This window comes from Neofelis nebulosa, chromosome 17 (genome assembly GCF_028018385.1).
Source record: "Neofelis nebulosa isolate mNeoNeb1 chromosome 17, mNeoNeb1.pri, whole genome shotgun sequence".
Taxonomy (NCBI): domain Eukaryota; kingdom Metazoa; phylum Chordata; class Mammalia; order Carnivora; family Felidae; genus Neofelis; species Neofelis nebulosa.
The window spans coordinates 9,224,209-9,249,118 of record NC_080798.1 but is presented as its reverse complement, the minus strand read 5'-3'; the positions used below and the strand labels follow the sequence as shown (position 1 = coordinate 9,249,118).

General features: G+C 57.7%; 5 protein-coding genes across 15 annotated transcripts in view; 1 reads left to right on the top strand and 4 right to left on the bottom strand.

Annotated features, from left to right (window-relative positions):
- The window catches only part of RASIP1 (Ras interacting protein 1), a 38,811-nt gene extending 37,256 nt beyond the window's left edge, over positions 1–1,555 (bottom strand). The window contains exon 1 of one of the 2 annotated variants that reach the window (XM_058708139.1): positions 1,484–1,555. In XM_058708139.1, the coding sequence (XP_058564122.1) occupies positions 1,484–1,503 (20 nt within the window). In that variant the 5' untranslated portion in view covers positions 1,504–1,555. The remainder of the gene's footprint in view (positions 1–1,483) is intronic. The other variant, XM_058708140.1, reaches the window with a different exon arrangement.
- Positions 1,556–1,858: 303 nt separating this feature from the next.
- LOC131499796 (izumo sperm-egg fusion protein 1-like) lies at positions 1,859–5,797 on the bottom strand. Its single transcript, XM_058708161.1, has 9 exons — positions 5,089–5,797; positions 4,633–4,707; positions 4,206–4,292; positions 3,925–3,945; positions 3,493–3,573; positions 3,203–3,303; positions 2,798–2,951; positions 2,261–2,495; positions 1,859–2,042 (listed from the first exon to the last, which is right to left on the bottom strand). Exons 1-9 carry the CDS (start codon positions 5,321–5,323, stop codon positions 1,958–1,960), a joined length of 1,074 nt encoding a protein of 357 aa, XP_058564144.1. The 5' UTR covers positions 5,324–5,797; the 3' UTR covers positions 1,859–1,957.
- Positions 5,798–6,495: 698 nt separating this feature from the next.
- LOC131499794 (izumo sperm-egg fusion protein 1-like) lies at positions 6,496–15,522 on the bottom strand. Of its 10 annotated transcripts, none has more exons than XM_058708151.1 (9): positions 14,215–15,522; positions 9,285–9,359; positions 8,818–8,904; positions 8,541–8,561; positions 8,108–8,188; positions 7,818–7,918; positions 7,412–7,565; positions 6,939–7,113; positions 6,496–6,698 (listed from the first exon to the last, which is right to left on the bottom strand). In XM_058708151.1, the coding sequence occupies exons 1-9, from the start codon at positions 14,447–14,449 to the stop codon at positions 6,521–6,523; spliced, it is 1,107 nt and encodes a 368-aa protein (XP_058564134.1). In that variant the 5' UTR covers positions 14,450–15,522; the 3' UTR covers positions 6,496–6,520. The 10 variants fall into 10 exon arrangements, with proteins under 10 accessions (XP_058564134.1, XP_058564132.1, XP_058564142.1 ...); XM_058708149.1 differs by having other exon boundaries at positions 6,496–6,713; positions 14,215–15,520; XM_058708159.1 differs by having other exon boundaries at positions 6,496–6,713; positions 14,270–14,384.
- Positions 15,523–16,356: 834 nt separating this feature from the next.
- Positions 16,357–19,998, bottom strand: FUT1 (fucosyltransferase 1 (H blood group)). Its single transcript, XM_058707451.1, has 2 exons — positions 19,743–19,998; positions 16,357–19,159 (listed from the first exon to the last, which is right to left on the bottom strand). The coding sequence occupies exons 1-2, from the start codon at positions 19,876–19,878 to the stop codon at positions 18,078–18,080; spliced, it is 1,218 nt and encodes a 405-aa protein (XP_058563434.1). The 5' UTR covers positions 19,879–19,998; the 3' UTR covers positions 16,357–18,077.
- A 1,687-nt stretch (positions 19,999–21,685) lies between these two features.
- On the top strand, positions 21,686–23,341 carry FGF21 (fibroblast growth factor 21). The gene is made up of 3 exons (XM_058707101.1): positions 21,686–22,081; positions 22,240–22,343; positions 22,946–23,341. Exons 1-3 carry the CDS (start codon positions 21,844–21,846, stop codon positions 23,234–23,236), a joined length of 633 nt encoding a protein of 210 aa, XP_058563084.1. The 5' UTR covers positions 21,686–21,843; the 3' UTR covers positions 23,237–23,341.
- Positions 23,342–24,910: the final 1,569 nt, after the last annotated feature.

The window sequence follows — 24,910 nt, the reverse complement described above, 5'->3', positions numbered from 1 at the left end:
CCCAGACCGGAGGGAGACTAATCACAATTACCTCCAATTGTAGCCGTTAACCCAGGAAATGAATGAGGGAGAAGCCTTCACACCAGTTAGGAGGAGGAACAGAGAGAAAGAGTCAGCGTCCCCTTGGTTGGAAATGGCCTGTGTTTCCTCCAACAGCCTGGATTCACTTAGAGGAGGCCTATTTAGACATCCAATATGTCAGGAGGGAGTTTACCAGCCAAATACACTTTGGCAAACACATTCTGCAAGAGGCCTTTGGGTCTGGGTTGTGATTTAGAGCTGTGAAGGCCTGGACCTAGGGTACCTCTGTCCATTTGCCCTGTTTACTGCAGAAGAGATCTAACTGCTAGATCCTACGGACGCCATGCAATATTACAGGAGATCAATCCTTTCATAAATTTTGCAATCCAAATTTTTTCCAGTGGGTTAAAAGACATCCCAGGGGAGACTCCTTGGAGACAGAGGAGGAGCTCCCATGCTTCTCCTAGAGAGAAAGCCTCTATTATCCTGACAACCGCCCCACCCCCTGGCTCCCTGGTGGTGTCCCAGGCACAGGAAACGTCAGAGGTTCCCGGTGCCAAAGCGACCCGACACAACCCTCAAACGAAATCGCTGTGACCACCGACCAGCCGCTTAAGGGCTCCTAAAAGAGGGATGTTAGCATCCCTTCGCTTCCCCCAGACTACAGATGGGTGTCTGACCTATGGACCAAATTTGCCTTGCTGAGAAGGACAGTCAACTGTCATTTAGAGCCCGTGGAAAACACTGGAAAAGTTTTGCAAGGGGGAATGAGTAGCAGTTAGTAGAGGACACTGATTGAAAACAGTAAAGACAGAAGTCCACCATGATCTAAGTGACATTCCAACACGTAAGGTCTTCACAGCCAACTTCCCTAAGAAACGGTCCCCGGTTCAATGTTCTTTCAATCGAGTAGTGGTTTCGCCAGCTCTCCGTGGGAGGTTCCGAGGCTAGAAGCAGCTAGACCAGAAATGTGGAGGGGATCACCTTGGACCAATGAGGAAGATACCTCACACGGGAATCATAAGATTCGCAGCCGTGTTAGTCCACTTGGCTACTTGGACAGGTGGCTGTCCCATGCACAAGACAGACAACTTTGCCTGAAGACAGGAGTAAAGAGAGGGCACCAAGTTTCTGGGTCTCATTACCACCCCACCCAGGGTAGTAATATCCAGCCAAAAGACAGGATTTCTCCTCCCCATAGAGTAGACACGGGCTAGAGGATTGCAGCCTGAGCAATCCACATGAAAAGGGTTCCAGTAAGACCATACTTCGCGAAAAGCCCCTAAAATGAGAGTAAAGGAAGAAAAGACAAAGTACCTCAGGAGTGCCTGAGGAAGGTCACCTATATCCCACCAGGGGGTGGGGAGTGCTAGCTTCTATGTTGCTCTCAGCCTGCCTTATGCTCCCTCAACACTAAGTCTGAGGGAGGAGGGGTCTGGACTTCAGGGTCCTTGGTTCTTACCCTGCTTCAGGTCCCAACATCACCCCAGGGCCCTGGCTCTGTTGGTCCTGGTTGCTTCCTGGCCCCGCTGTTCCCCTTCAGCCTTTGCCTCTGCCCAGGCTCCCAGTACTGGCTGGGGATCCAGAAAAGACAAGAGCAAACCTGGCAGGAAGAGCTGGGAGGGGGTATCCTGTGAGAGGACGGGCCTGAGGGAGGAGATCTGGGTAGGGCTGGTCCTTCCCCACTCCTTGATTCCAGAATTACATCTCAGCCAGGTGGCCCTGTCATGATGAAGGGACGCATGTTCCCAGGCTCTCCTTCTAGGACAGGAGACCAGCCCCAGAGTTCTCTCAGAAACCAAGAGTGAGGATCAGAGCAAAGGAAATGAGTCTGGCATTTAGACAACCAGATAAATCTTTATTTGTGCCACGGTACTGTGGCTTTTTCCTTCGGTACCTTCGGAACCTGCTCCTGTGAAGGCTGACTCTTTGGGACCTAGCCCGATGGAAGACCCGCCCTGTCAGCGGAGAACCAGGTATTCATGGAATCGATCACCTTCCCAGGCCGAAAGCAAAGGACGCTGGGGGAGGGTGGGGTGCAAATAGCAGAACCAGATTAGGTCCTGAGTGAGGGACACTCCTCCCAGCCTCCCTATATTGGATCTTATTCTCGCAATGACCCCAACTTAGTCGGCAGAGGTAAGCCCCACCCCATCCCCAAGAGAACAACCTCTTCCATTTGGAGGGTGGACATCCCGCCCCTTGCTCCAAGCCCTGACTTCTTCCGTGGGCGACTCACGCGGTGAGAATGCCGATGATCAGCACCACAAACCCCCAGATCAGCAGCCCTATGAGACGGCCTCTCAGCCTATTCTCCGACTTCGGGTACTCTGCCCTCCCGAGAGTTAGGGACAGGTCATGCCAGATCTCAGCCAGGGTTCCACTGGTTGATGACTGGGTTACAAACATTGAAGGCTGGGTTACAAAGGTTGAAGACTTGGACGTTGTCTCCACAATGATTCTTTGAGGCAACACTGACAGAAGAAAGGGAAAGAACAGACCTGAGAGGGTCCCAAGGGCCCTTCGTGGCCCAGGCAAGCTATCTCCACGCCAACCTTCCCCAAACCCAGGCCTTCCAGGAGATAACCAGGACCCTAACTGCAGGAAGCATGGTCCAGGTGAGCAGTGGCCACGCCCAGGACAGGAAGCCACACCCCCTTGGCCGGAATCCACATCCCACAGGGAAGTTTTAACCCGCAGGCCACGCCCTGAAGATGGCTATACCCCAAACCCACGAAACTGAACCCCACACTTCTGTCGACTCCCCAGCACTGACCTGTGACTTCAAAATGGATGATCGTGGATGGGCCATGTCGCTCAGTGCCCAACTCGCAGCGGTAGTCACCCGCATCCTCTGGCCCCACGAGGGGCTTGGTCAGGGTGGGTCGTTTCCCCTTGTACACCAAGGTCTCAGAATTGCTCCCCCAAACCTAGACCCAAGTTCAAGAGAGCACAGAGGCCTGGAGAATTCAGGCCTTAGGGAGAACAGAGGTGAGATCATCACGGGATCTCAGTGGGGAAGATGGGAATCCAGGGTGTACTGGTAAGGGCATGGGGTCCCCGGGGATCCGTAGAAGGCAAACTTGGTAGGTCATGGGTCATGGGGATTGTGGGAACAAGCTTGTGGATACAGGGGTCGGCGCTCACACAAGCCTAATGGACTTGGGGTTGAAAGTCCCACCCTGTAAAAGCTGTAGTTGGTCAGGCCTTCAGATAATTTATGCCAGTTGAGCTCACAGTCCAGGACCAAGTCTTCCTTTTCGTGGACGTTGATTTGGCGCACTGGGGACAAAGGTTATGGTGGGGTGGGTGCTTCCTCATGGTTCCAGGCCCTCCATCAACTCCCTCCCACTGGGTCCAGGCCCTTCTTTGCTAACAGGCAGGCTTCAGTCTCCGCCCTGTCAAGACTCCCTCTCTCCTCCGGCTCTGCCTCTCCTACGCCAACCCCTCCCGTGGGCCCCAGCCTCTCACCTCCGCAATCTGTGGACTTTCGACAAAGGTAAAGGTGCTTTCTGCATATGTGGCACCAGAGCAGAAGTTGCAACATCGTACCTGAGGGGAGAGATCAAGGCTCTATTTATCCTAACAGAGGAGACTAACAGTAGAGGGCAGGGTCAAGGGCTGGGGAGGGATCAGGCGCCCAATCCCGAGAGGTCAACCCAAGGGGCGGGGCTAGAAGGCAGACCTGCCTGAAGAGGGATCTAACCGGGCTCAGTGAGGAGCCCACATGGAATAGGACCCGTTGCCCAGGAGTCTGCTGTGCAGAAGGACTACTGGGGACCAGGAACCTCTCAGACGTGGGGAAGGAAGAACCATCGAGACCCAAAGCAGGAGGAGAAAGGCTGGGTATTCACGGGGCAAGGATGAAGGATAAAAAAACCATCTTCCATAATCTGGACTCACCACATTTGTTGGGACAGAAATCTGCCTCAGAAGGAAGAAAAAAATAACGGTATCAGATTTCTAAGCTAAAGGACATGAGAGAGGGGGAGAAGGAATAGGTGGGGGTTTGGGCTCTTGGGTTGGAGGGAGGAAGGACCCGGGTGCCTGGAGCTCTGGGTCCAAGGGAGGGCGCGGTCGGGAGAGGTAAGGGGATGGACATAGAAAGCAGGGGCTGGGGACATAGACCCTGGGACTGGTGGAGGAAGGGGCTGTGGTCCCGTACAGAACCCATATTCCCTCACCCTCTCTTTGGAACCGAACGACGTAGCTCTGAAAACTTTCTTTTTCCCGAGTCAACATCTCAGAGAACTCCTTCTCTAAAGTGTCATCTGGAAAGCAGCAGGGTGACGTAAAGTGCTTCCCCTCCGCTCCCCACCCCAGGAGTGAGGTACAGGAAGTTTCCTCTGTCTGAAGGGCATGCCAATTCCCGTTGGGGACTTCTCAGGGAGCGACAATGAAATTGAATGACCACTTAACCATGCCGGCCACTGAGCTAAGCGAGAGCCGGTGTCCAGGCACCGTTATGATCCATTTTAGAGGTGGAAAACTTCCCGCAAAGCCACACAGCTAGGGGATGACTGGGCAGGTATTTGAAGCTAGGCAGTTTGACTCCAGAGCCAAAGATTCTGGAGCTTCTCCCCCCCCCCTCCCCCATCTGTGTGCATTTACCTCTTAAACCACGGTTTGTGATATATTTCACACTCCTCAGAAAACTCAAGACTGACGTTTCCATTGTGGCTTCATCTGGAGGGACACAGGGGATGCGGGGAGGGGAGACAGAACCTCAGATTCCAAACCTTAAGCTCTCTTGGCTCAGCTAGCGTTACAAACTACAATACCCATGTGGCCACTGGGCAAGGATGGGGCTGTAAAGCGATTGCCCGCCCGTTGCCTGCTGGGAGTTGTAGTTTTTATCCAAAACGGCAAGGCAAGGCGTAGGGAAAGTGTATTCCTAGCCTTGGCAAGGCCTGAATTCTGCATCCCAGCCTTCCCCATGCCTGAACCCAGTAGACTCTGCCTTCAGCTCTTCCCTCCCGTCCCCCCCCCACCCCGCCCCTAGCAATCCTAGGACTAGACCCCTCGTTTCCCATGACCCAGGGTTCCCACGCTCTACCCTGCCCTCACCGATAACCCCGATAAAGGAACGCTGTAAATTTGGCAGTTTGGTGAAATTCCCCACGGTTGCTTTTATCGTTCTCATCACTTCTCTGTGACGCTCGGGCGCCAGGTGGGTAGGCAGGTATTCCTTATCGAAGGAGTCCAGCGCGGCCACGACCCTTCGATCACACGTGACACAGCTCCGGGCAGGAAGCAGGCAGCCGGCTAGCGCCGCCACCAGGAGGGCAACTTGGGGACCCATTTCCCCAGGGCGCTCAGCCCCAGCAGAACCCACCAGGACTATCTGGACTTTATGGGGAGGTTCCGCCCACCCCACACGGAGGAGGAAGTGATCGCTAAGGGGAAAGAACCCCTTCCCGGAGACTAAGACCCCCAATTTGTAGGTCTCCCACTTCTCGGTTAGGAAACCGAGGAGTCCGGAGTCCCGATGCACACTGAGCAGCCGCTGCCCGACCTTGAACTTGTCCGTTGACCCTCGAATACAACTAGGGTTTGCTGAAGAGGGGAATCCAGGCTGAGGGCATTCAGAGGGACGAGCCGGCCACGTCCTTCCACTCTGTTACGCCACGACTGAAATTAAGGATGTCGTTGGAGCGAAGGTGAGGTGGCTCACGTGATGCAGAGAGCTTTATGACTGGAGTCAGACCTGAAGATCGCCTCCATGTGCAAGGAAATCCCACAGCGTTTCCCTTCTAGCTTTCCACACAGGCCCCCGACTTACCTAGAGACAATCCAGGAGTGTCCTTGGCCCCGCCCACAAACCCAACTCTGAGTCTGATTGGACGGCAACAAAGGGAGACTCCGCCTATAGTTCCAGGATAACGCCCTCCGCCCTCTCTCTACTAGAACATTTTTCTGGTTCCTCCCAGATGAGGCCCCCGTGTGGTCGCGTTGGGGTGGAGGGGGTGGGGTCAGACTAAAGAGTCTCGGTGGAGGAGAAAGATGGGAGCTTAACTCCTGGGAACTGGCGTGGAAGATGGCTGGGGACTTGCTCTTCGGTCTGATGGAGGAGGCGTGTGGACCCCTGGGTCCCTGCTTCAGGTCCCAACAGCACCCGGCGCCCTGGCTCCGTCGGCCTGGTTAGTTCAGACCCCACTGTTCCTATTCAGCCTTTGCCTCTGCCCCGGCTCCCAACACTGGCTGGGGGACAGGAAAAGGCAGTGGAAACCCACTGGAAGAGTGTGGACGGGTTGTCATGTGAGGGGTCGGGCCTGGGAGAGGAGATCTGGGTAGGGCTGGCCCTTGATTCGGGAATCACTCCTTGATTCTGGAAGTGCATCTCAGCCAGGTGGTCCTGCCACGCCGAAGGGACCCGGGTTCCCAGTCTATCCTTCTAGGACAGGAGACCCGCCCGAGAGCTCTCCTCTCGGGAAGCCAAAACTGAGAATCTGACCGGAGAAAATGAATCCGATATTTGGGCAACCAGATAAATCTTTATTTAAGCCTCGGTGCTGTGGCCTTTTTCTTCTTTCGGTACCTTGGGAAGCTGGGTCTGTGACACCTGGCTCTGTGATAGCTGGGTCTGTGACAGCGGACTTTGTGGACCCTGGTCCTCTGGGGCTGCTGCCTTGTCGGTACGGACCCAGGACTTGACGGAATCGATCAGGGTCCCAGACCTAAAGCAAAGGACGCTGGGGAAGGGTGGGGTGCAATCGTGTAAGCTGATTAGGTCCTGAGCGAGGGACACCCCTCCCAGCCTCCCTAGATCTGATCCTTTTCTATGACCCAAGCTTCGCCGCCCTGGGTAAGCACGCCCCTCTTTTCTAAGCCCCTCCCCCTAACACCTCCTCCTACGTTAGGACGTTGGAGACCCCGCCCCTCGCCCCAAGCCCTGCCTTCTCCGGGAGGCGGCTCACGAGGCGGCAAAGCCGATGATCAGAAACACAAAGCCCCAGATCAGCATCTCGAACAGAAAGCCTCTGAGCGCGTCCTTGGGATTCAGACACTCTGTCGGCTTGAGGGATCGAAACCGCTGATACTGGGTCCCGGGGTTTGATTTCGGGATCTCCTCGATGACTCTTTTGGGCAACACTGACAGAGGAGAGAGAAGGAGCAGTCCTGGGAGGGCCGGTCGTGGCCCAGGCAAGCTCTGTCCACGCCACCCTTCCCCAGGACCCGGGCCTCCCAGGAGATAAGCACGCCCCTCACTGCCTGAAGCCAGGCCACTGTGAGAGGTGGCTCACCTCTCTCTGGGCAGGAAGCCACACCCCCTTGGCCTGAAACCACACCCCGACAGACAGTTAGGCCCCCCCAGGTCGCTGGCTGAAGCTGACTGCCCCCCAAACCCAGGACCCTGAGTCCCATACGTCTGCCGACCACCAGCTCTGACCTGTGACTTCAAAATGGATGACCGTGGCTGGGCCGGATCGCTCAGTGCCCAACTCGCAGCGGTAGTTACCCGCATCCTCTGGCCTCACCAGTCGCTTGATCAGGGTGGGCCGTTTCCCCTCGGACACCAAGGTCTCAGGATTGCTCCCCCAAACCTAGACCCAAGCTCAAGGGGTCACAGAGGCCTGGGGGAATTCAGGATCTGGGGCAGTACAAGTGTGAGGGCATCACGGGGACTCAGTGGCCAGATGGGAGTCCAGGGTATACTGTTAAGGGCATGGGGTCCCCGGGGATCCGTAGAAGTCAAGCCTGGTAGGTCATAGGTCATAGGGATTGTGCGAACAAGGCTGTGGATATAGAGGTGGGGGCTCACACAAGCCTAACGGACTGGGGATTGAAGGGCCCACCCTGTAAAAGCTGTAATAGGTCAGGCCTTGGGATAATTTATGCCAGTCGAGCTCACAGTCCAGGATCAGGTCTTCCGTTTCATGGACGTTGATTTGGCGCACTGGGGACAGGATTTACGGTGGGACACTTCTCTAAGGTTTCCTGCCCTCCCACCAGTGCCACCCACTTTGTCTAAGCCCCCCTTTCTGTCTCCACCCTCCGCTCCAGTCCCCGCCCTCTCTAGGCCACGTCTCTCCTCTGGCTCCGCCCCCCTGGCGCCAACCCCTGCGGCTGGCCCCAGCTCTCTCACCCCCACAATCTCTGGATTTTCGACAAGCGTGAAGCTGCTTTTTACAGTTACTGCACCAGATCAGAAGCTGCAACATTGTACCTGAAGGGACAGGATCCAGGCTGTATTCGCCCTGAGAGGCGAGGCTAAAAGGAGAGGGCAGGGCCAAGGTCTGGGGCGGAGTCAGGCGCCTAATCCCTACAGGTCAGCCCAAGGGGCGGGGCTAGAAGGCAGTCCTCTCTGAAGAGGGGTGTAACCAGTCTCAGGAAAGAGCGCCCAGAGAAGGGGACCCGCGGGCCAGGAAGTCCGCTGTGCAGAAGGACTACTGGGGACCAGGAACCTCTCAGACGGGGGGAATGAAGAACCAGGGAGACCCAAAGCCGGAGGAGAAAGGCTGGGTATTCACGGGGCAAGGATGAAGGATAGAAAGCCAGTTCCCGTAATCCGGACTCACCACATTTGTTGGGACAGAAATCTGCCTCAGAAGGAAGAAAAGAGAATTATCAGATTCCTGTTAAAGGGGATGAGAGGGGGCAAAAAGGAATAGGTTGGGGTTTGGGCTCTTGGGTTGGAGGGAAGAAGGACCCGGGTGTCTGAATCTCTGGGTCCAAGGGAGGACCGGGTCGGGAGAGGTGAGTGGTTGGACATAGAAAGCAGGGGGCTGGGGACAGAGTCCCTGGGCCTGTTGAGGGAAGGGGCTGTGGTCCCTGACGGAAGCCCTCTTCCCTCACCCTCTCTTTGGAATCGAGTGACGTAGCCACGAAAGGCTGCCTTTTCCAGAGTCAACATCCAGTTGAATTCCTTCACGAAAGTGTCATCTGGGAAGGAGCAGGGTGACATAGAGTGGCACCCCTCCCCCGCCCACCGCAGGAGGAGATACAGGAAGTTCCTTCTGTGTGAAGAGATTGGCATTCCACGTTGGGGCCACCTCAGGGAGGGACAATGAAATTGAATGACCACTTAACAATGCTGGCCACTGAGCTAAGCGGCGCCTGGCCTGCAGGCACTGTTAGGACCCATTTTAGAGGTGACAAAGTTGCAAAGTCCCTCCCTAAAGGCCACACAGCTAGGGGATGACCGGCCCGGAATTTGAACCGAGGCAGATGGGCTCCAGAGCCACTACCAGACCCGTCCTCACCAACAATCATTTCTCGAAAAGATTCTGGAGCCCCATCCCCTGGCCCCTGTGTGGATTTACCTGCTACATCACTGTTTCTGATAAGCCTCACACTCCTCAGAAAACTCAAGACTGACGTTTCCATTGTGGCCTCATCTGGAGGGACACAGAGGATGCGGGGAGGGGAGCTAGAACCTCAGATCCCAAGCCTTGCGGTCTCTTGGCTCAGCAGGTGTTAAAAACGACAATACCCATGAGGCTACTGGACCAGCCCAGGGCTGTAAATGGCTGGCACGCCCGTTGCCTTCTGGGAGTTGTATTTTTTTTTTTTCCCCCCACATAAAATTGCCACGTAAGGACTAGGGGAAAGTGTATTGGTCTGTCCTGGGGAAGGCCTGGAATCTGCATCCCAGCCTTCTCCATTCACGAACCCAGTACAGTCTCCCTCCAGCCTTTCGCTTCCTTCCCTCCTGCCCGCTCCCGCAACAATCCTAGAACGCAGACCCCTCTTTTCCCTCGACCCCTGGATTCGCCCTCTCTACCCTGCCCTCAGCGATAACCCCCATAAAGGTATCCTCTAAATCTGGCAGGTCCCGGAAATCCCTCACGGTTTGTCTTATCTTTTCCATCACTTCTCTGTGACGCTCGGGGGCGAGGTGGGTAGGCATGTATTCCTTTTCCAAGGCGTCCAGCGCGGCCACGACCCTTCGATCACAAGTGACACAGCTCCGGGCAGGAAGCAGGCAGCCGGCTAGCGCCGCCACCAGGAGGGCCACTTGGGGACCCATTTCCCCAGAGCGCTCAGCCCCAGCAGAACCCCGGGGAGGGTCCTCCCACCCCACACGGAAGGGGTGATCAGTAACGGGAAAGAACCCCTTCCCCGAGAGTAAGACCCCCCCCCCCCCAATCTGCAGGGCTCCCCCTTCTCGGTTAGGAAACCGAGGAGTCCGGAGTCCCGATGCACCCTAGACAGCCGCTGCCCGACCTTGACCTCGAATGTTGCACCCTGGAATACTAGGGTTCGCTGAAGGGCCGAATCCAGGCTGGGGGCCTTTAGAGGGGACGAGCGGGTCACGTCCTTCCACTCTATTTGCCACGGCTAAAATTGAGGACGTTTCTGGAGCGAAGGTGAGGTTGGTCACGTGATGTGGAGAGCTTTGTGACTGGAGCTCGAGTCACCGTTTCCCCCGATCTACAAGGAATTCCCACAGCCTCCCCCTTCTAGCTTCGGACGTGGGGGCCCGACTTCCCTGGAGACACGCCCAGGAGTTTCCTTGGCCCCGCCCACAAACCCAACTCTGGGTCTGATTGGGCGGCAACAAAGGGAGGCCCCGCCTATTGTTCCAGGATCTCGCAGACCGACCCTTCTCTGACTAGAACTTTCATCTCGGCCTCCCAGATGAGGCCCTTGTGTGGTCGCGTTGGGGTGGAGGGGGTTGGGGTCAGACTAATGAATCTGGGTGGAGGAGAAGGATGGGAGCTTAACTCCTGGGAACTGGCGTGGAAGATGGCTGGGGACCGGCTCTTGGGTCTGATGCAGGAGGGGTGTGGACCCCTGGTCCCGCGGTTCTTACTCCGTTTCGGGTCCCAACAGCACCTCGGCGCCCTGTCTTCGTTGACCCGGGTTGGTTCTTGACCCCTCTGCCCCGGCTCCCAGCCCTGGCTGGGGGACAGGAAAAGGCCAGGGGAAACTCGGCTGGAAGAGCCGGGAGGGGGCGTCCTGTGAGGGGGCGAGGCTGGGGGAGGAGATCTGGGTAGGGCTGACCCTTCCCCACTCCTCGATTCGGGAATTACATCTCAGCCAGGAGGCCCTGCCATGACCAAGGGACCCGGGTTCCCGGGCTCTCCTTCTAGGACAGGAGGCGAGCCCAGACCTCTCCTCTCGGAAAGCCAAAATGAGGATCAGACCCGAGGAAATGAATCCGGTATTTAGGCAACCAGATAAATCTTTATTTGTGACTTGGTGCTGTGTCGTTTTCTTTCGGTACCTTCGGAACCTGGCTCTGCAGTGCGGCTACTTTGTTAGTGAGGAACCAGGACTTGATGGAATCCATCACGTTCCCAGGCAGAAAGCAAAGTACGCTGAGGGAGGGCGGGGGGGGGGGCAGATAGTGGAACCAGGTTAGGTCTTGAGGGATAGCCCTCCTCGCCTCCCTATATTTGGTCTTATTCCAGCAATGACCCAGGCTGGATCATCACTACCATTTTCTAAGGCCTCTCCCTTAAAGGACCCCCTCCTGCATTGGGATTTGGAGACCCCGCCCCTCTGTTCGTGTCCCGCCTTCATCAGGGTTGGCTTACGCGGTGACAAAGCTGATCATCAGCACCACAAAGCCCCAGATCAGCAGCCCTACCAGAAGGCTTCTCAGCACCTTCTCAGGCTTAGGGTACTCTGAAGGCTGGAGGGTTGGGGACAGCTGCTCCTCGGTTTCAAAGTTTGATGTCGGTGTCTCCTCAATGATTCTTTGAGGCAACACTGACAGAGGGGAGAGAAAGAGCAGCCTTGGGAGGCCACCAAGGTCCCCCGTGGCCCAGGCAAGCTCCCTCCCCTCCAACCTTCCCCCAAGACCCGGGCCTTGGAGAAGACAATCGCGACCCTCTCTGCCTGGACCCTGGCCACCGTGGCAGGTGGCCACACCCCCATGGCCTGAAATGACACCCCGACAGGAAGTTTTGCCCCATAGGCCACGCCCCAAGCTGCTGTCCCCTAACCCCAGGACCCTGATTCCCACACTTCCGTCGACTCCCCAGCTCTGACCTGTGACTTCAAAATGGATGACCGTGGCTGGGAGGGATCTCACAGTGCCCAACTCGCAGCGGTAGTCACCCGCATCCTCTGGCCCCACCAGGGGCTTGGTCAGGGTGGGCTGTTTCCCCTTGTACACCAAGGTCTCAGAATTGCTCCCCCAAACCTAGACCCAAGCTCAAGGGGTCACAGAGGCCTGGGGAGTTCAGGGTTTGGGGAAGTACAGGTGTGAGAGCATCACGGGATCTCAGTGGGGGAGATGGGAGTCCAGGGTTACTGGTAAGGGCATGGGGTCCCCGGGGATCTGTAGAAGTCAAACCTGGTAGGTCATGGGGATTGTGGGAACAAGCTTGTGGATACCGGGGTGGGCGCTCAACCAAGCTTAATGGACTTGGGGATGATGGGGTTGAAGGGCCCACCCTGTAAAAGCTGTAATAGGTCAGGCCTTGGGATAATTTATGCCAGTCGAGCTCACAGTCCAGGACCAAGTCTTCCTTTTCGTGGACGTTGATTTGGCGCACTGGGGACAGGCGGTTACGGTGGGATGCATCTTGGTTCTCCCTCAACTCCCTCGCACTTGGTCTTGGCCCCCACTTTTCTGGCGGGCCGGCTCCTTTCTTTGGCCTCTCTAGACCCCGGCTCTCCTCTGGCCCCGCCCCTCTTGCGCCAACCCCCCACCCCCTCCAGCGGGCCCCAGCTCTCTCACCACCGCAATCTGTGGACTTTCGACAAACGTGAAGCTGCTTTTTACAATTACTGCACCAGATCAGAGGCTGCAACATCATACCTGAAGGGGCAGGATCAAGGTTGCATACATCCTGAATAGAAGAGACTAAAAGGAGAGGGCAGGGTCAAGGGCTGGGGCGGGGCCCAGCGCCTAATCCCGAGAGGTCAACCCAAGGGGCGGGGCTAGAAGGCCGACCTGCCTGAAGAGGGATCTAACCGGGCTCAGTGAGGAGCCCACATGGAATAGGACCCGTTGCCCAGGAGTCTGCTGTGCAGAAGGACTACTGGGGACCAGGAACCTCTCAGACGTGGGGAAGGAAGAACCATCGAGATTCAAAGCAGGAGGAGAAAGGCTGGGTATTAACCGGGGCCAGAATGGGGGATAGAAAACCAGCTTCCCTAATCTGGACTCACCACATTTGTTGGGACAGAAATCTGCGTCAGAAGGAAGAAAAAAAAAAGTTATGAGATTTCTAAGTTAAAGGACACGAGAGAGGGGGAGAAGGGATAGGTTGGGGTTTGGGCTCTTGGGTCGGAGGGAGGACGCTGTTGGGAGAGGTGAGGGGCTGGACATAGAGAAGCAGAGGACTGGGGACAGGGACCCCGGGACTGGTGGAGGAAGGGGCTGTGGTCCCTGAGGGAACCCATCTTCCCTCACCCTCTCTTTGGAACCGAGCAACATTGCGCTGAAAGGCTGCCTTTTCCAGAGTCAACATCCAGGAGAACTCCTTCACGAAAGTGTCATCTGGGAAAGAGCAGGGTGACAGAGTGCGACCCCTCCTCCCACCCACCCCAGGAGGAGGTACAGGTACCCGTCTGAAGAGGCTGGCGTTCCAGGTTGGGGCCATCTCCGGGAGGGGCAGTGAAATTGAATGACCACTTAACCATGCTGGCCACTGGGCTAAGTCACTGGCCTGGGTGCAGGCACCGTTATGACCCAGTTTGGAGGTGACAAAGCTGTGGTATCCCTCCCTAAAGGCCACACAGCTAGGGGATGACAGGGCCGGTGTTTGAACCTAGGCAGTTTGGCTCCAGAGCCAAAGGATTCCGAAGCCCTTCCCCTGGCCACTCTGCCATTTACCTGCTATGTCACTGTTTGTGATAAGTGTCATACTCCTCAGAAAACCCAACACTGACGTTTCCATTGTGGCTTCATCTGGAGGGGCACGGGGGATGCGGGGAGGGGAGATAGAACCTCAGATTCGAAGCCTTGTGGTCCCATTGGCTCAGCTAGTGTTAAAAACTACAATGCCCGTGTGGCTATTGGGCAAGGCCAGGGCTGTAAAGGATTGCCTGTCGCCTTCTGGGAGTTGTAGTTTTTTACATAAAATTGCAGGGTAAGGGGTAGGAGAACACAGTATTTCCTAGCGCTTGGAAAGCCCTGGAATCTGCATCTCAGCCCTCTCCATCACGAACCCAGTAGACTCTGGCTCCAGCCCTTCCCTCCCTCCCCCCACCCCGTCCCTGCTGCCAGGAATCCTAGCATCAGACTCCTCTTTTTCCACGACCCGGGGTTCCCACGCTCTACCCGGCCCTCACCTATAACCCCCATAAAGGCCTCCTCTAAATATGGCAGGTCCCAGAAATTTCTCACGGTTTGTCTTATCGTTTCCATCACTTGTCCCTGACGCTCGCGCGCCAGGTGGGTAGGCAGGTATTCCTTTTCCAAGGCGTCCAGCGCGGCCACGACCCTCTGATCACATATGACACAGCCCCCGGCAGGAAGCAGGCAGCTGGCTAGCGCCGCCACCAGGAGGGCCACTTGGGGACCCATTGCGGCCACAGCGCTCAGCCCGCACAGAACCCGGGGAGGGTCCTCCCACCCCACACGGAAGGGGTGATCAGTAACGGGAAAGAACCCCTTCCCCGAGAGTAAGACCCCCCCCCAATCTGCAGGGCTCCCCCTTCTCGGTTAGGAAACCGAGGAGTCCGGAGTCCCGATGCACCCTAGACAGCCGCTGCCCGACCTTGACCTCGAATGTTGCACCCTGGAATACTAGGGTTCGCTGAAGGGCCGAATCCAGGCTGGGGGCCTTTAGAGGGGACGAGCGGGTCACGTCCTTCCACTCTATTTGCCACGGCTAAAATTGAGGACGTTTCTGGAGCGAAGGTGAAGTTGGTCACGTGATGTGGAGAGCTTTGTGACTGGAGCCCGAGTCACCGTTTCCCCCGATCTACAAGGAATTCCCACAGCCTCCCCCTTCTAGCTTCGGACGTGGGGGCCCGACTTCCCTGGAGACACGCCCAGGAGTTTCCTTGGCCCCGCCCACAAACCCAACTCTGAGTCCGATTGGACGGCAACAAAGGAAGGCTCCGCCTATGGTTCCAGGAAATCGCAAAGAGGCCTCCTTCTCGGACTAGAAGTTTCATCTCGTCAGCTCAGGCGAGGGCATCTGGCCTTCAGCTTCCTCTCGTCCCTGAGTTTCTGAGCCCAGGCTTCGGCTAGACGCCTGGGATCTTTTGGAATATTTGGCGTCAAGCCACGGAATTGGGAAGTGGCCTTTTCTAGCCGCAGGACTACGACTCCCAGGAGGCCCTGGGGTGTCTCCCTGGCCAGAGTTCCACACTTTACTCACTCCCTCCTCCTCCTTCTCTCCGTAGCCGAGGGGCTCGATGCCAGGGTTCCAGAAGAAAGAGGCCTAGAGCCAATACTAAGAACCTGGGGCTCAGACCTATGGGTCCTGGAAGGTCTCTCTCTCTCTCCTTTTCTACATCATTGAATCAAACCACCATAAAAACTGGAACCGCGGGGCGCCTGGGTGGCTCAGTGGGTTGAGCGTCCAGCTTCGGCTCAGGTCATGATCTCACCGTTCATGAGTTCAAGCCCCGCGTGGGGCTCTGTGCTGACAGCTCCGAGCCTGGAGCCTCCTTCGGATTCTGCGTCCTCCTCTCTCTCCGTCCCACCCCTGCTTATGCTCTGCCTCTCTGTCTTTCAAAAATGAATAAACATTAAAACAAAACAGGAACCGCGACTCACACAAGCCTGAGAACAGGAGGCTGCCAGATCTCAGCAGGGACAATACTCCTAGACGTGAGCAGTTCTGGATTTCCCCTCTTACACACACACACACACACACACACACACGCACACACACACAGTGGACTCCAAAACACCTGCAGAGACAGGGTTTGGTGGTGTGGACTTTTAATTCATACCTCCCTCTCTCCCACCTGTGGCAGGTGAATAGTGAATGATCCCTCAAAACTCCCTGAGAAGACTAAAAAAAAGGGGGCTTGGATTCTTCTGGGTAGGTAGGGGATGCGATCAGAGTTGTCTGTAATAAAGCTAGGTACCTTCATCCCCTACAAAAAAGCACCAAGGGGGTCCTGGAATCTGAGTCAAGAATCCCATCCTCCTTGGCCAGACCTTGTGCTCTGGCCTGGGTTTCAGGCCAGCCCGGGTCCCGTATACTTTCAGACCTTCAGATCCTTTCATTCTTTTTTTAATGTTTATTTATTTTTAAGATTTTTTTTTCAACGTTTTTTATTTATTTTTGGGACAGAGAGAGACAGAGCATGAACGGGGGAGGGGCAGAGAGAGAGGGAGACACAGAATTGGAAACAGGCTCCAGGCTCCGAGCCATCAGCCCAGAGCCTGACGCGGGGCTCGAACTCACAGACCGCGAGATCGCGACCTGGCTGAAGTCAGACGCTTAACCGACTGCGCCACCCAGGCGCCCCAATGTTTATTTATTTTTGAGAGAGAGAAAGAGAGGTCGATCGGGGGTGGAGGGGTGGGGACAGCGAGAGAGGGAGACAGAATCCGAAGCAGGCTCCAGGCTCTGAGCCGTGAGCACAGAACCCCACTGGGGCCCAAACTCCCGAACCGCGAGATCATGACCTGAGCCAAAGTCGAAGGCTGAACTGACTAAGCCACCCAGGCGCCTACAGAGCCTTTGAAGCCCGAAACCGGGTTTAGTGGTTCTGTGAAATCAGAGGAAGCCCAGGTTGGCAAGGGTCCCCATACCTGTAGCTTTCTGCAAGCCCAAAAGAAACACTTATGACGTTTATTTATGCTGGCTGAATTCCAGAAAATCGATCCCGTTACATCCAACAGCCCAGCTGCAGAGAAGGAAACTTTCTTGAAGAAAGGTAACCTTCACTCAGAGCCAACTTGTAAAGTGCCTGTCTTTGGCAGATTTTGACAAAAAAAAAAAAAAAAAAGTCTCTAGGTTTCTGGAAGGCTTTGCTCCACGAGCTGCTGTATTTCAGCATCCATACCTCTCCCCCTCCTGTGGAGGAACAGTCCTACGTTTTAGTCTATCTGCTCAAAATAGAGTCTCTGGGGCTCCTGAGTGGCTCAGTCAGTTAAGTGTCTGACTTCAGCTCAGGTCATGATCTCACGGTTCGTGAGTTCGAGCCCCACCTCAGGCTCTGGAGCCTGCTTTGGATTCTGTGTCTCCCTCTCCCTCTCTCTGGCCCTCCCCTGCTTGCTCTCTGCCTCTGTCTCAAAAATAAACATATAAAAAAAAAATTCAAGGGGCACCTGGGTGGCTCAGTCAGTTAAGCCCCCGACTTCAGCTCAGGTCATGATCTCTAGATCTGTGAGTTCGAGCCCGAGTCGGGCTCTGTGCTGACAGCTCGGAGCCTGGATGGAGTCTGCTTCAGGTTCTGTGTCTCCCTCTCTCTCTGCCCCTCCCCAGCTTGTGCTTTGTCTTTCTCTCTCCCGAAAATAAACATTAAAAAACATACTTTTTTTTCTTTTTAAATTTCAAAAACGAGTCTTTGTCTTTCTTTTTCTCAGAGGCTGAGAGGTTGGACAGATTTCCCACCTCACAGGACAGATACTTTGTGTTCTGCCAGTCTTTCTGGCAGTGGCTGAGGTGTTGAACTTCTGAGTGTCCCTTCCTGAGATCCTCCTAGAATTCCAGAACCTCATCCCCTCTGGGGGAGCCCTGCAGGATTCTCCACAGGCCTGAGACCTGGCCTTCTCTAGAACCACTCCAGAAACACAACAGGGGAGTGGATGAGTGCCTGCTGTGGACTACCCTTAAGTTCTTTCAGTCCTGAGGATTGTCCTTCTCTTCTAGAAAAGACCAGAGGCAACATTAGAAGGGTGGGGGGAGTTCTCCGTTTTTGGGGTGCAGCCATCCAGAAGTACCCTGGATCCGTGCTGGGAACAGTGGGTAAGGCATTGCCTTCCAGAACTGACGTGAGCCTCTCTGGACATTGCCAGGCATCAGGAAAAGATCCCCTGCTGGTTCTAGAACGTCCAGGCAGTTACAGGAAGCCCCTAGGTTTCTTTTTCTCCAAGTCCTTTTTCTCCAAGTCTAGCCAACTAGGATTACTCTAGAAACGGGTGCCCGCCTGCTACAGGGCTACCACAAGCTTCTCCAGAAGCCGCTAGGCCTCCGGAGACCCAGAACGCTGGCCCGAGCTATTCCAGAAAGTCTCCCCGCTGCTCAAGGCCCAGCCAACGACCGGAGGGGAGACAAGTCTGCATTAATGCCCACCCACTCGGGCAAGAAGGCAGCCTCGGGCTTAAAGATCTTCAGGAAGTTGGAGTCGGGCAGGGTGAAGTTGGCCAGGTAGACAGTGTCCCCACCCGTCAGGTAGGCGGCCCAGAAGCCAAAAGTGCCGATGGTCATGATGGTGTGGTTGCACTGCGTGAGCAGCGCGAAGTCCCTCCCCGGTGAGCCCTCCTGCCCGTCGCCGGCAAAGATCACATCCCCACGGGACGTGTCCATGTTTTCCCGGCACCACTCCATGCCGTTGCTGGCGACCACAAAGACGGGGTCTTCGTGCCGTGCCCGGAACCAGTCCATAGCCTGCTGGAGGTAAGCGCGGTCGCCTACCACCCCCTTCCAGCGGTGGGGCATGACCCGCAGATAGTCCCCGCGGCGCACGTGGACACCCACGAAGGTGCGAGGGCGGTCCCCAGTGGGGCCCAGGCGGAGCCGGCTCAGCAGACCCTGGGCCTCTCGCCGAAGGTGGTCGTGCAGCGTGAATTCCCTGCGGATCTGCTCCCGGAGGTGGTGGAAGAAGGTCCAGGAGCAGGGAAAGCCGGTGAGCTTCAGCAAGGGGTCGCTCAAGCGGGCGTACTCCCGGGACATCCAGTCGTGGAGCTCCAGCTCCCGCCAGGGCGTGCGGCTGTCCACCTCGGGCGCCAGCACCGGCAGGGTGATGCGGAACACGGGGGCCAGGGCGGCATGCATGGAGGGCAGGATGAAGGCCCGGCGACTGTTGAGCTGGGCCAGGGCCAGGAGCGTGGCATACTGCCCCATCTGGTTGCCGAACCGGCCGTCTGGGTGGATGGTCCAGGTTCCCGAGAGGGAGGCAGGGGGCTTGAGGCAGGCGGAGGTGTTGGGGGACAGGCAGAGGATGGCCACAGGGGATGGCACCGGGCGGCGGCCTGGACACAGGGCCGTCAGGGCCAGGCCGTTGGGAAAGAGGTCTTGGTGGACGTAGAGGAACAAGGTGGCTGAAAGGACACACACTAGCAGGAAAGCCACGCAGAGCTGCCGTTGGCTGGGGGCCCACATGGCTGCACGGGAGGAAAGGTGAATTAGCGGGGCCCCGGAGCCCCAGGAGGAAGTGTCCGTGGGCAGGGGCCTGGGGGACCGAGGAAACCAAGGCTTGAGACTCCTGGGTCCCAGGGAAAGGGGATCAGGGGCCTGGATCTGAGGGAGGGGAGGGAGGTGGGCGCTTGGAACTGCAGGGATGGGGAGGGCAAATGTTGAAAACGGGTGTTTCCAAGATAGCAACGGGTCTCGGAGCCAGCCTGCCACATCCGCATCTTGGAATCTGGCTCTCCGGGCCGGGAAGTCCCACTTTAGTTGGGCGATGTGCCACCAACTCCTTTCTCGGGTGGGCCTGGTGGAGGGAGGGTGAGGACTCCACCATGGGGGTGACGGGAAGAGACAGGCCGGGTGGAACATGAGAGGCTGGAGGTCGGGGACTGGATGAGGGATCTCGGCCTCTGGAGGAGCAGGCGTTGGTGGGGTGGGGGGGGGGGGGGAGAGGGGGTGGAGACTCCTGGGGTCCTACGGGGCTAGCGGCTGGGGCTGCGCCTCCTGGGACCGAAGGCCCCGATTCCTGGGTCCCAGGCATCCTCCGGTCCCACTCACCTGAGCTCCTGGCGGGTGACAGAGCCACAGCGGGCTTAGAGAGGCTGGAGCGCGCCGACCGCAGGTGCAGCCCACATCCGGCCGCCCCCGGAACCCCGGACTCCGGGATCCTAGGCTCGGCAGCCCTCCCCTCCATGCCGCCTCCCCCGACTGGCTCCTAGGGCTCGGGGGAGGGAGGAAGGAGATGGGCGCGGTTCCGAGACTCCCAGCCTCCGCCCCTCCCGACCTGGGCAGGTAAGGTCGGAGGCGGAGCCCCGCCCCCTCCCCGCCCTCCCCAGACCCGGGGACCCGCGCCCGGCCCCCTCGTCCTCGGCCCCGGCCCGCGGGCGGGCTCTCCAGGGCCAGCCTCCCCGGCCTCCAGCAGCATGGAGACCCAGCGCCCAGCCGCAATGCCGGACCCAGGTATTCGGGTCCATCGACTTCTCCCCCTTCTTCCGAGCCTAGGCCCAGAGTACCTGGATGCTCCGAGCCCGGCCACGCCCCAGCCGCTGGGGAGGGCGCAGACACCAGGCCCGGGCGGGGGCGAAGATCCTCCGCCCTCTGCCGGGTCCTCCCGGTGGGGAGGCAGAACCTGTTTGCCAGGCCTGCTCCAGGAGCCGACGGAAACCTCCTCCAGCTCTCAGGGTCCCGAACGTGGGCGCCTCCGGCCCGAAGGGTGTCCCCGCACACCCCGGGGGCCGCTGATTCCCCATCTCCGCGCGGTGCACCTGCGAACTGCAGAGCCTCTCCTTTTGAGGAATCGGACGATCCGGGGTCCGACGGCTCCTCTCCAGACGGGCGCGTCCCGGGGGCAGCGTCTCCCCGAGGGCGAGGAGGAGAAAGCAGGAGGGGAAGCGGGCCTGTCATGCCCAGCCTCACCGGGAGGCTGGGGCCCCAGGTTGGGGATCCAGGGCCTGGGCTCCGCGGTGTATACCTGAAGCCGCTTCCATTGTCCGGGCGGTTCCGCCACCACCCCCCCACCCCCAAACTTCCCTGGGCTGGAGCCGTGTGATCATTGTCATTCAATAAATCAAAGCTAAAGACCCTGGAATTTGACTCCCCTCTCCAGAGGGTGGACCGTGATGTCTCCAGACCCAAGCCCCTCCTTCCACAGACCCAGGATTTCCAGCCCCAGCCCCCTCCTCTGCTGGAGACGTTCAGATCTCCGCACTGGAGGGTGTCCGGTCTCTGTACCTACAGTTTCCAGGAAACCACCCCCCCCCCCATACATTCCCTTTGGGCTCTGGTCTCTCACTTCCCCCCCTCCAGAGCCTGGCCCTGCCCCCACCCCCCACCCCAGAGGCGCTGAGTCAGACTTTCACCCTCCACCCGCCCTCCCCACCCCAGGCTGTTTTGAGAACACCTTTCTGGGCCTGGGGTAGCTACTCTGGTGAAAGAGGTCCCTGGATTGCATCAGGGAGGAGAGGGAGGCTCTCCTCTGGCTCTTTAGATGCCAGAGGAACCTCTGGGCTGGGGTTGGTGAGGTTGAGGTGAGAGGCTTTTGGTCACGTGGCTTTTGCTGCTCTCCTGATGATCGAGGAACGTCTGTGTGTGTGACACCCGCTCTGCCCCCCCCCCCCCCTGAAATCCACAGAAATTCAGGCAGGATGCCGCAATCCCGGTTATGGGGCACGGTGTCCGTCGATCAGCCAGGGAGGCAGTTTTCCAGGCCCCCAGCCCTCTCCTCCCCCAGCCCCTTTCAGCCAAGTCCCAGTCAGCAGATCCGGGTCCCCCTGATTCCTCAGACCCGGGAGTCCAGGGCCCCAGCGGGAAGGACCCCCCCCCCCCCCCATTGCATCATCCATCTCAGGCTGATCTGGCCACGGTGGAATCCTAGCCCTTGCCAAGTGGGTCAAATATCATGGGTCAGGTGTGGGGAAGGTGATTGGGCGGGTCTGTCTGGATATAAATTTTGGAGTGCCTGCATCCATTCTAAGAGACGGGGGTATTCTGTCAGCTGGGAATCCACGGACACCTTCGAAGACCCAGGCGTTGAGGCTCACTCACTAAGGTGCAATCCGTGAATCTCCTGTCCCAGACAACCGGGATCCGAGACAGAATCTAGACCATTTGGCTCCTCAAGCCCCAGACCCCGGATCTCACCTGAGGACGTGAGCCAGTGATGGGCTGGGACGAGGCGGGGTCCCAGCACCTGGGACTGTGGGTCCTGATGATGCTGGGGGTCCTTTTGCCGGAAGCCTGCCAGGCACACCCTATCCCTGACTCCAGCCCCCTCCTCCAATTCGGGGGCCAAGTTCGACAGCGGTTCCTCTACACGGACGATGCCCAGGAGACAGAGGTCCACCTCGAGATCAAGGCTGATGGCACAGTGGTGGGGACCGCTCGCCGGAGCCCTGAGAGTGAGTGCATAGACAGAGCCTGGTCTGAGGGAGCAGGGGCTGGGGGGCCCAGACCCCTGGGTCTGAGGGAGGAGGGGCTGGGAGCCTAGACCCTTGGATCTAAGAGAGACGGGCCTGGGCAGAGGTCCTCTGAGCCCCTGGCCACTCTCTCCTCTCAGGTCTCTTGGAGCTAAAAGCCCTGAAGCCGGGGGTAATTCAAATCTTGGGGGTCAAAACGTCCAGGTTCCTGTGCCAGGGCCCAGATGGGACACTGTATGGATCGGTGAGTTTCTGGGATCACCCCCCTCCTCGTGCTCCCTCCTCCATATCGCCTTCACCACCCAGGGTTCCACTTCTCGCACCTTGGGCCTGAGCCGGGCTTGGTTCTGTGCTCCCTGCGTGGCCCCCGCCTCGCCAGCTCCCCTGCACGCGGGAGCTGACCTCATCATTTGTGCACAAGGGGAAACTGAGGCTCAGGCAGGGACACACCAGCTCCGAGTCATGAGGCCCGTGAATGACAGAGCGCCTGAGTCCTGTGACCTGTGACCCCTGCTGGGCCGCATGGGCTCCTAGCTGCCTGCTTCACGCTGGGCACAGGGCTGCTCAGGGGACCCGTGGCCTGTAAAGTGACCATGACCCCTTGGGTGGAAGCCAGACGCCTCTGTCTGGACTCAGAGAGCCTTGACTGGTCCCTGGGCTGGAATATTGGTCTCTGTGAAGTGAAGCCAGGGAGGTAGGCCTTGCAGGACTGCCCAGGGGTAAAGGGGAGGCCTGCTTCTGTTGCCCGTGTCCCGGAGGAGGGGCTGGGGGCCGGGACTCCTGGGTCCTGCAGCAGGAAGGTGCAGAGGAATCCCGTATCTCCGATGTCCGCTCTTGTCCCCTCAGCTCCGCTTTGAGCCTGCAGCCTGTAGCTTCCGGGAACTGCTTCTGGAGGACGGATACAACATCTACCACTCGGAGACCCTCGGGCTCCCACTTCGCCTGCCCCCCCACAACTCCCCATACCGGGACTCGGCCCCCCGGGCACCTGCCCGCTTCCTGCCACTGCCAGGCCTGCTTCCGGCACCCCCGGAGCCTCCAGGGATCCTGGCCCCCGAGCCCCCGGACGTGGGCTCCTCGGACCCTCTGAGCATGGTGGGGCCTTCCCAGGGCCGAAGTCCCAGCTACGCTTCCTGAAGCCGCAGCTGTTTGCTGTGGGGCCTCCTCTTTATTTATTGGGTTATTTGTTATTTATCTTATTTATTTTTTTATTTTGCCTACTTGGGATAATAAAGAATCTGAGAGGAGGGTCAGGGCGCGCATGTGTGAGTGTTCGAGGGAGGCACTGGGACCGGCTTCCCTGTCTCCCCCTGCCGCCCAGGCCCCCCTGCCCCTGTTGACGGGAGACCCTGGGAAGGTGCCAGCCTCCCCCCGGGGCCTCAGTTTTCTGCTCTGTGTAGGTGTCCCCAGGGACTGGACTATCCCTGCCCTTGGACGGCAGAAGGCTTGTTAATTTCCCACCACCCACCCCCAGCTTATGTTGTGGAACCGTTTTTCTGAACGGCCTCAATCACAGGGGGACGTGGAAACGATGACACTGCAGACCTATAGCCTCATGGGAGATGTCGTTTTCTGGGTCCACTTAACACTGGGAAGGGGATGACGTCTTGGTCCCCTCAGGGCTGGGGCAAGGGCTCTTCGATCCTGGGGGTGTCATTGGTGCTAGATGGGACTCGGGTCCTGAGGGATCAGAAAGCTGGACATCTGGACACCTGGGTCCCAGGAAAACGGTGAGAGGAACCTGGAACCCTGTGCTGAGGGAGGGACTGGAGGGACTGAAGGCTGGGAGTCCTGGTTCTCTAGAAGAGGGCTTGAGGATCTAAATTCATCCATCCAGGTGCTTATGGACTTGGAATGGAATGACTGTCACAGAATGCAGTCCCAGTGAGTTGCCTGTTCTCTCTCCCCACCCGCAGCGTAGATTTCCACGCTGTTCTTTGAGCGATTTCCTGGGTAGGACAGAAGGGAGGACAGAAATGTAGACAACTCCCCAGATTCACGGAAAGCGCTGATGTCCAGGTGTCTGACTCACTCCCACGGCGTCTTGGGCCCTTCATTTTTTTTTTTTTTTTTAACGTTTATTTATTTTTTATTTTATTTATTTATTTTTTTGGGGGGGGACAGAGAGAGACAGAGCATGAACGGGGGAGGGGCAGAAAGAGGGAGACACAGAATCGGAAACAGGCTCCAGGCTCCGAGCCATCAGCCCAGAGCCCGACGCGGGGCTCGAACTCACGGACCGCGAGATCGTGACCTGGCTGAAGTCGGACGCTTAACCGACTGCGCCACCCAGGCGCCCCAACGTTTATTCATTTTTGAGAGACAGAGACAGAGCCTGAGTGGGGGAGGGGCAGAGGACGAGGGAGACACAGAATCCAAAGCAGGCTCCAGGCTCGGAAATGTCAGCACAGAGCCCAGCACACAGCCCTACACGGGGCTCAAACTGTACGATCATGACCTGAGCCGAAGTGGAAGGCTTAACCCACTGCGCCACCCAGGCGCCCCAGGGCCCTTCGCTTTTAATTCCAAGGTTCAAATGAGAGGAACATCTCATTGGAGAGGGGATATAGCTGCAGGTCCCAGCAGGTCCCAGGAGGGACCCAGTGACTGGAGGAAATGAAGCTGTCTGCATCTCATGGCAAGTGTGGCTGTCCGCTCTGGTGGCACTGGGCTGGCTCCGGCAGGGAAAGAGTTGTCACCGGAAGCAGATTCCGAAACGCCACAAAACTCGCCGGAAAGAGCGGCTTCGTGGCTGGGGGGGAGCTTCACGTGGGATGTATGTTCCTTGGTCAGAGGAGTCCACCTGACTCT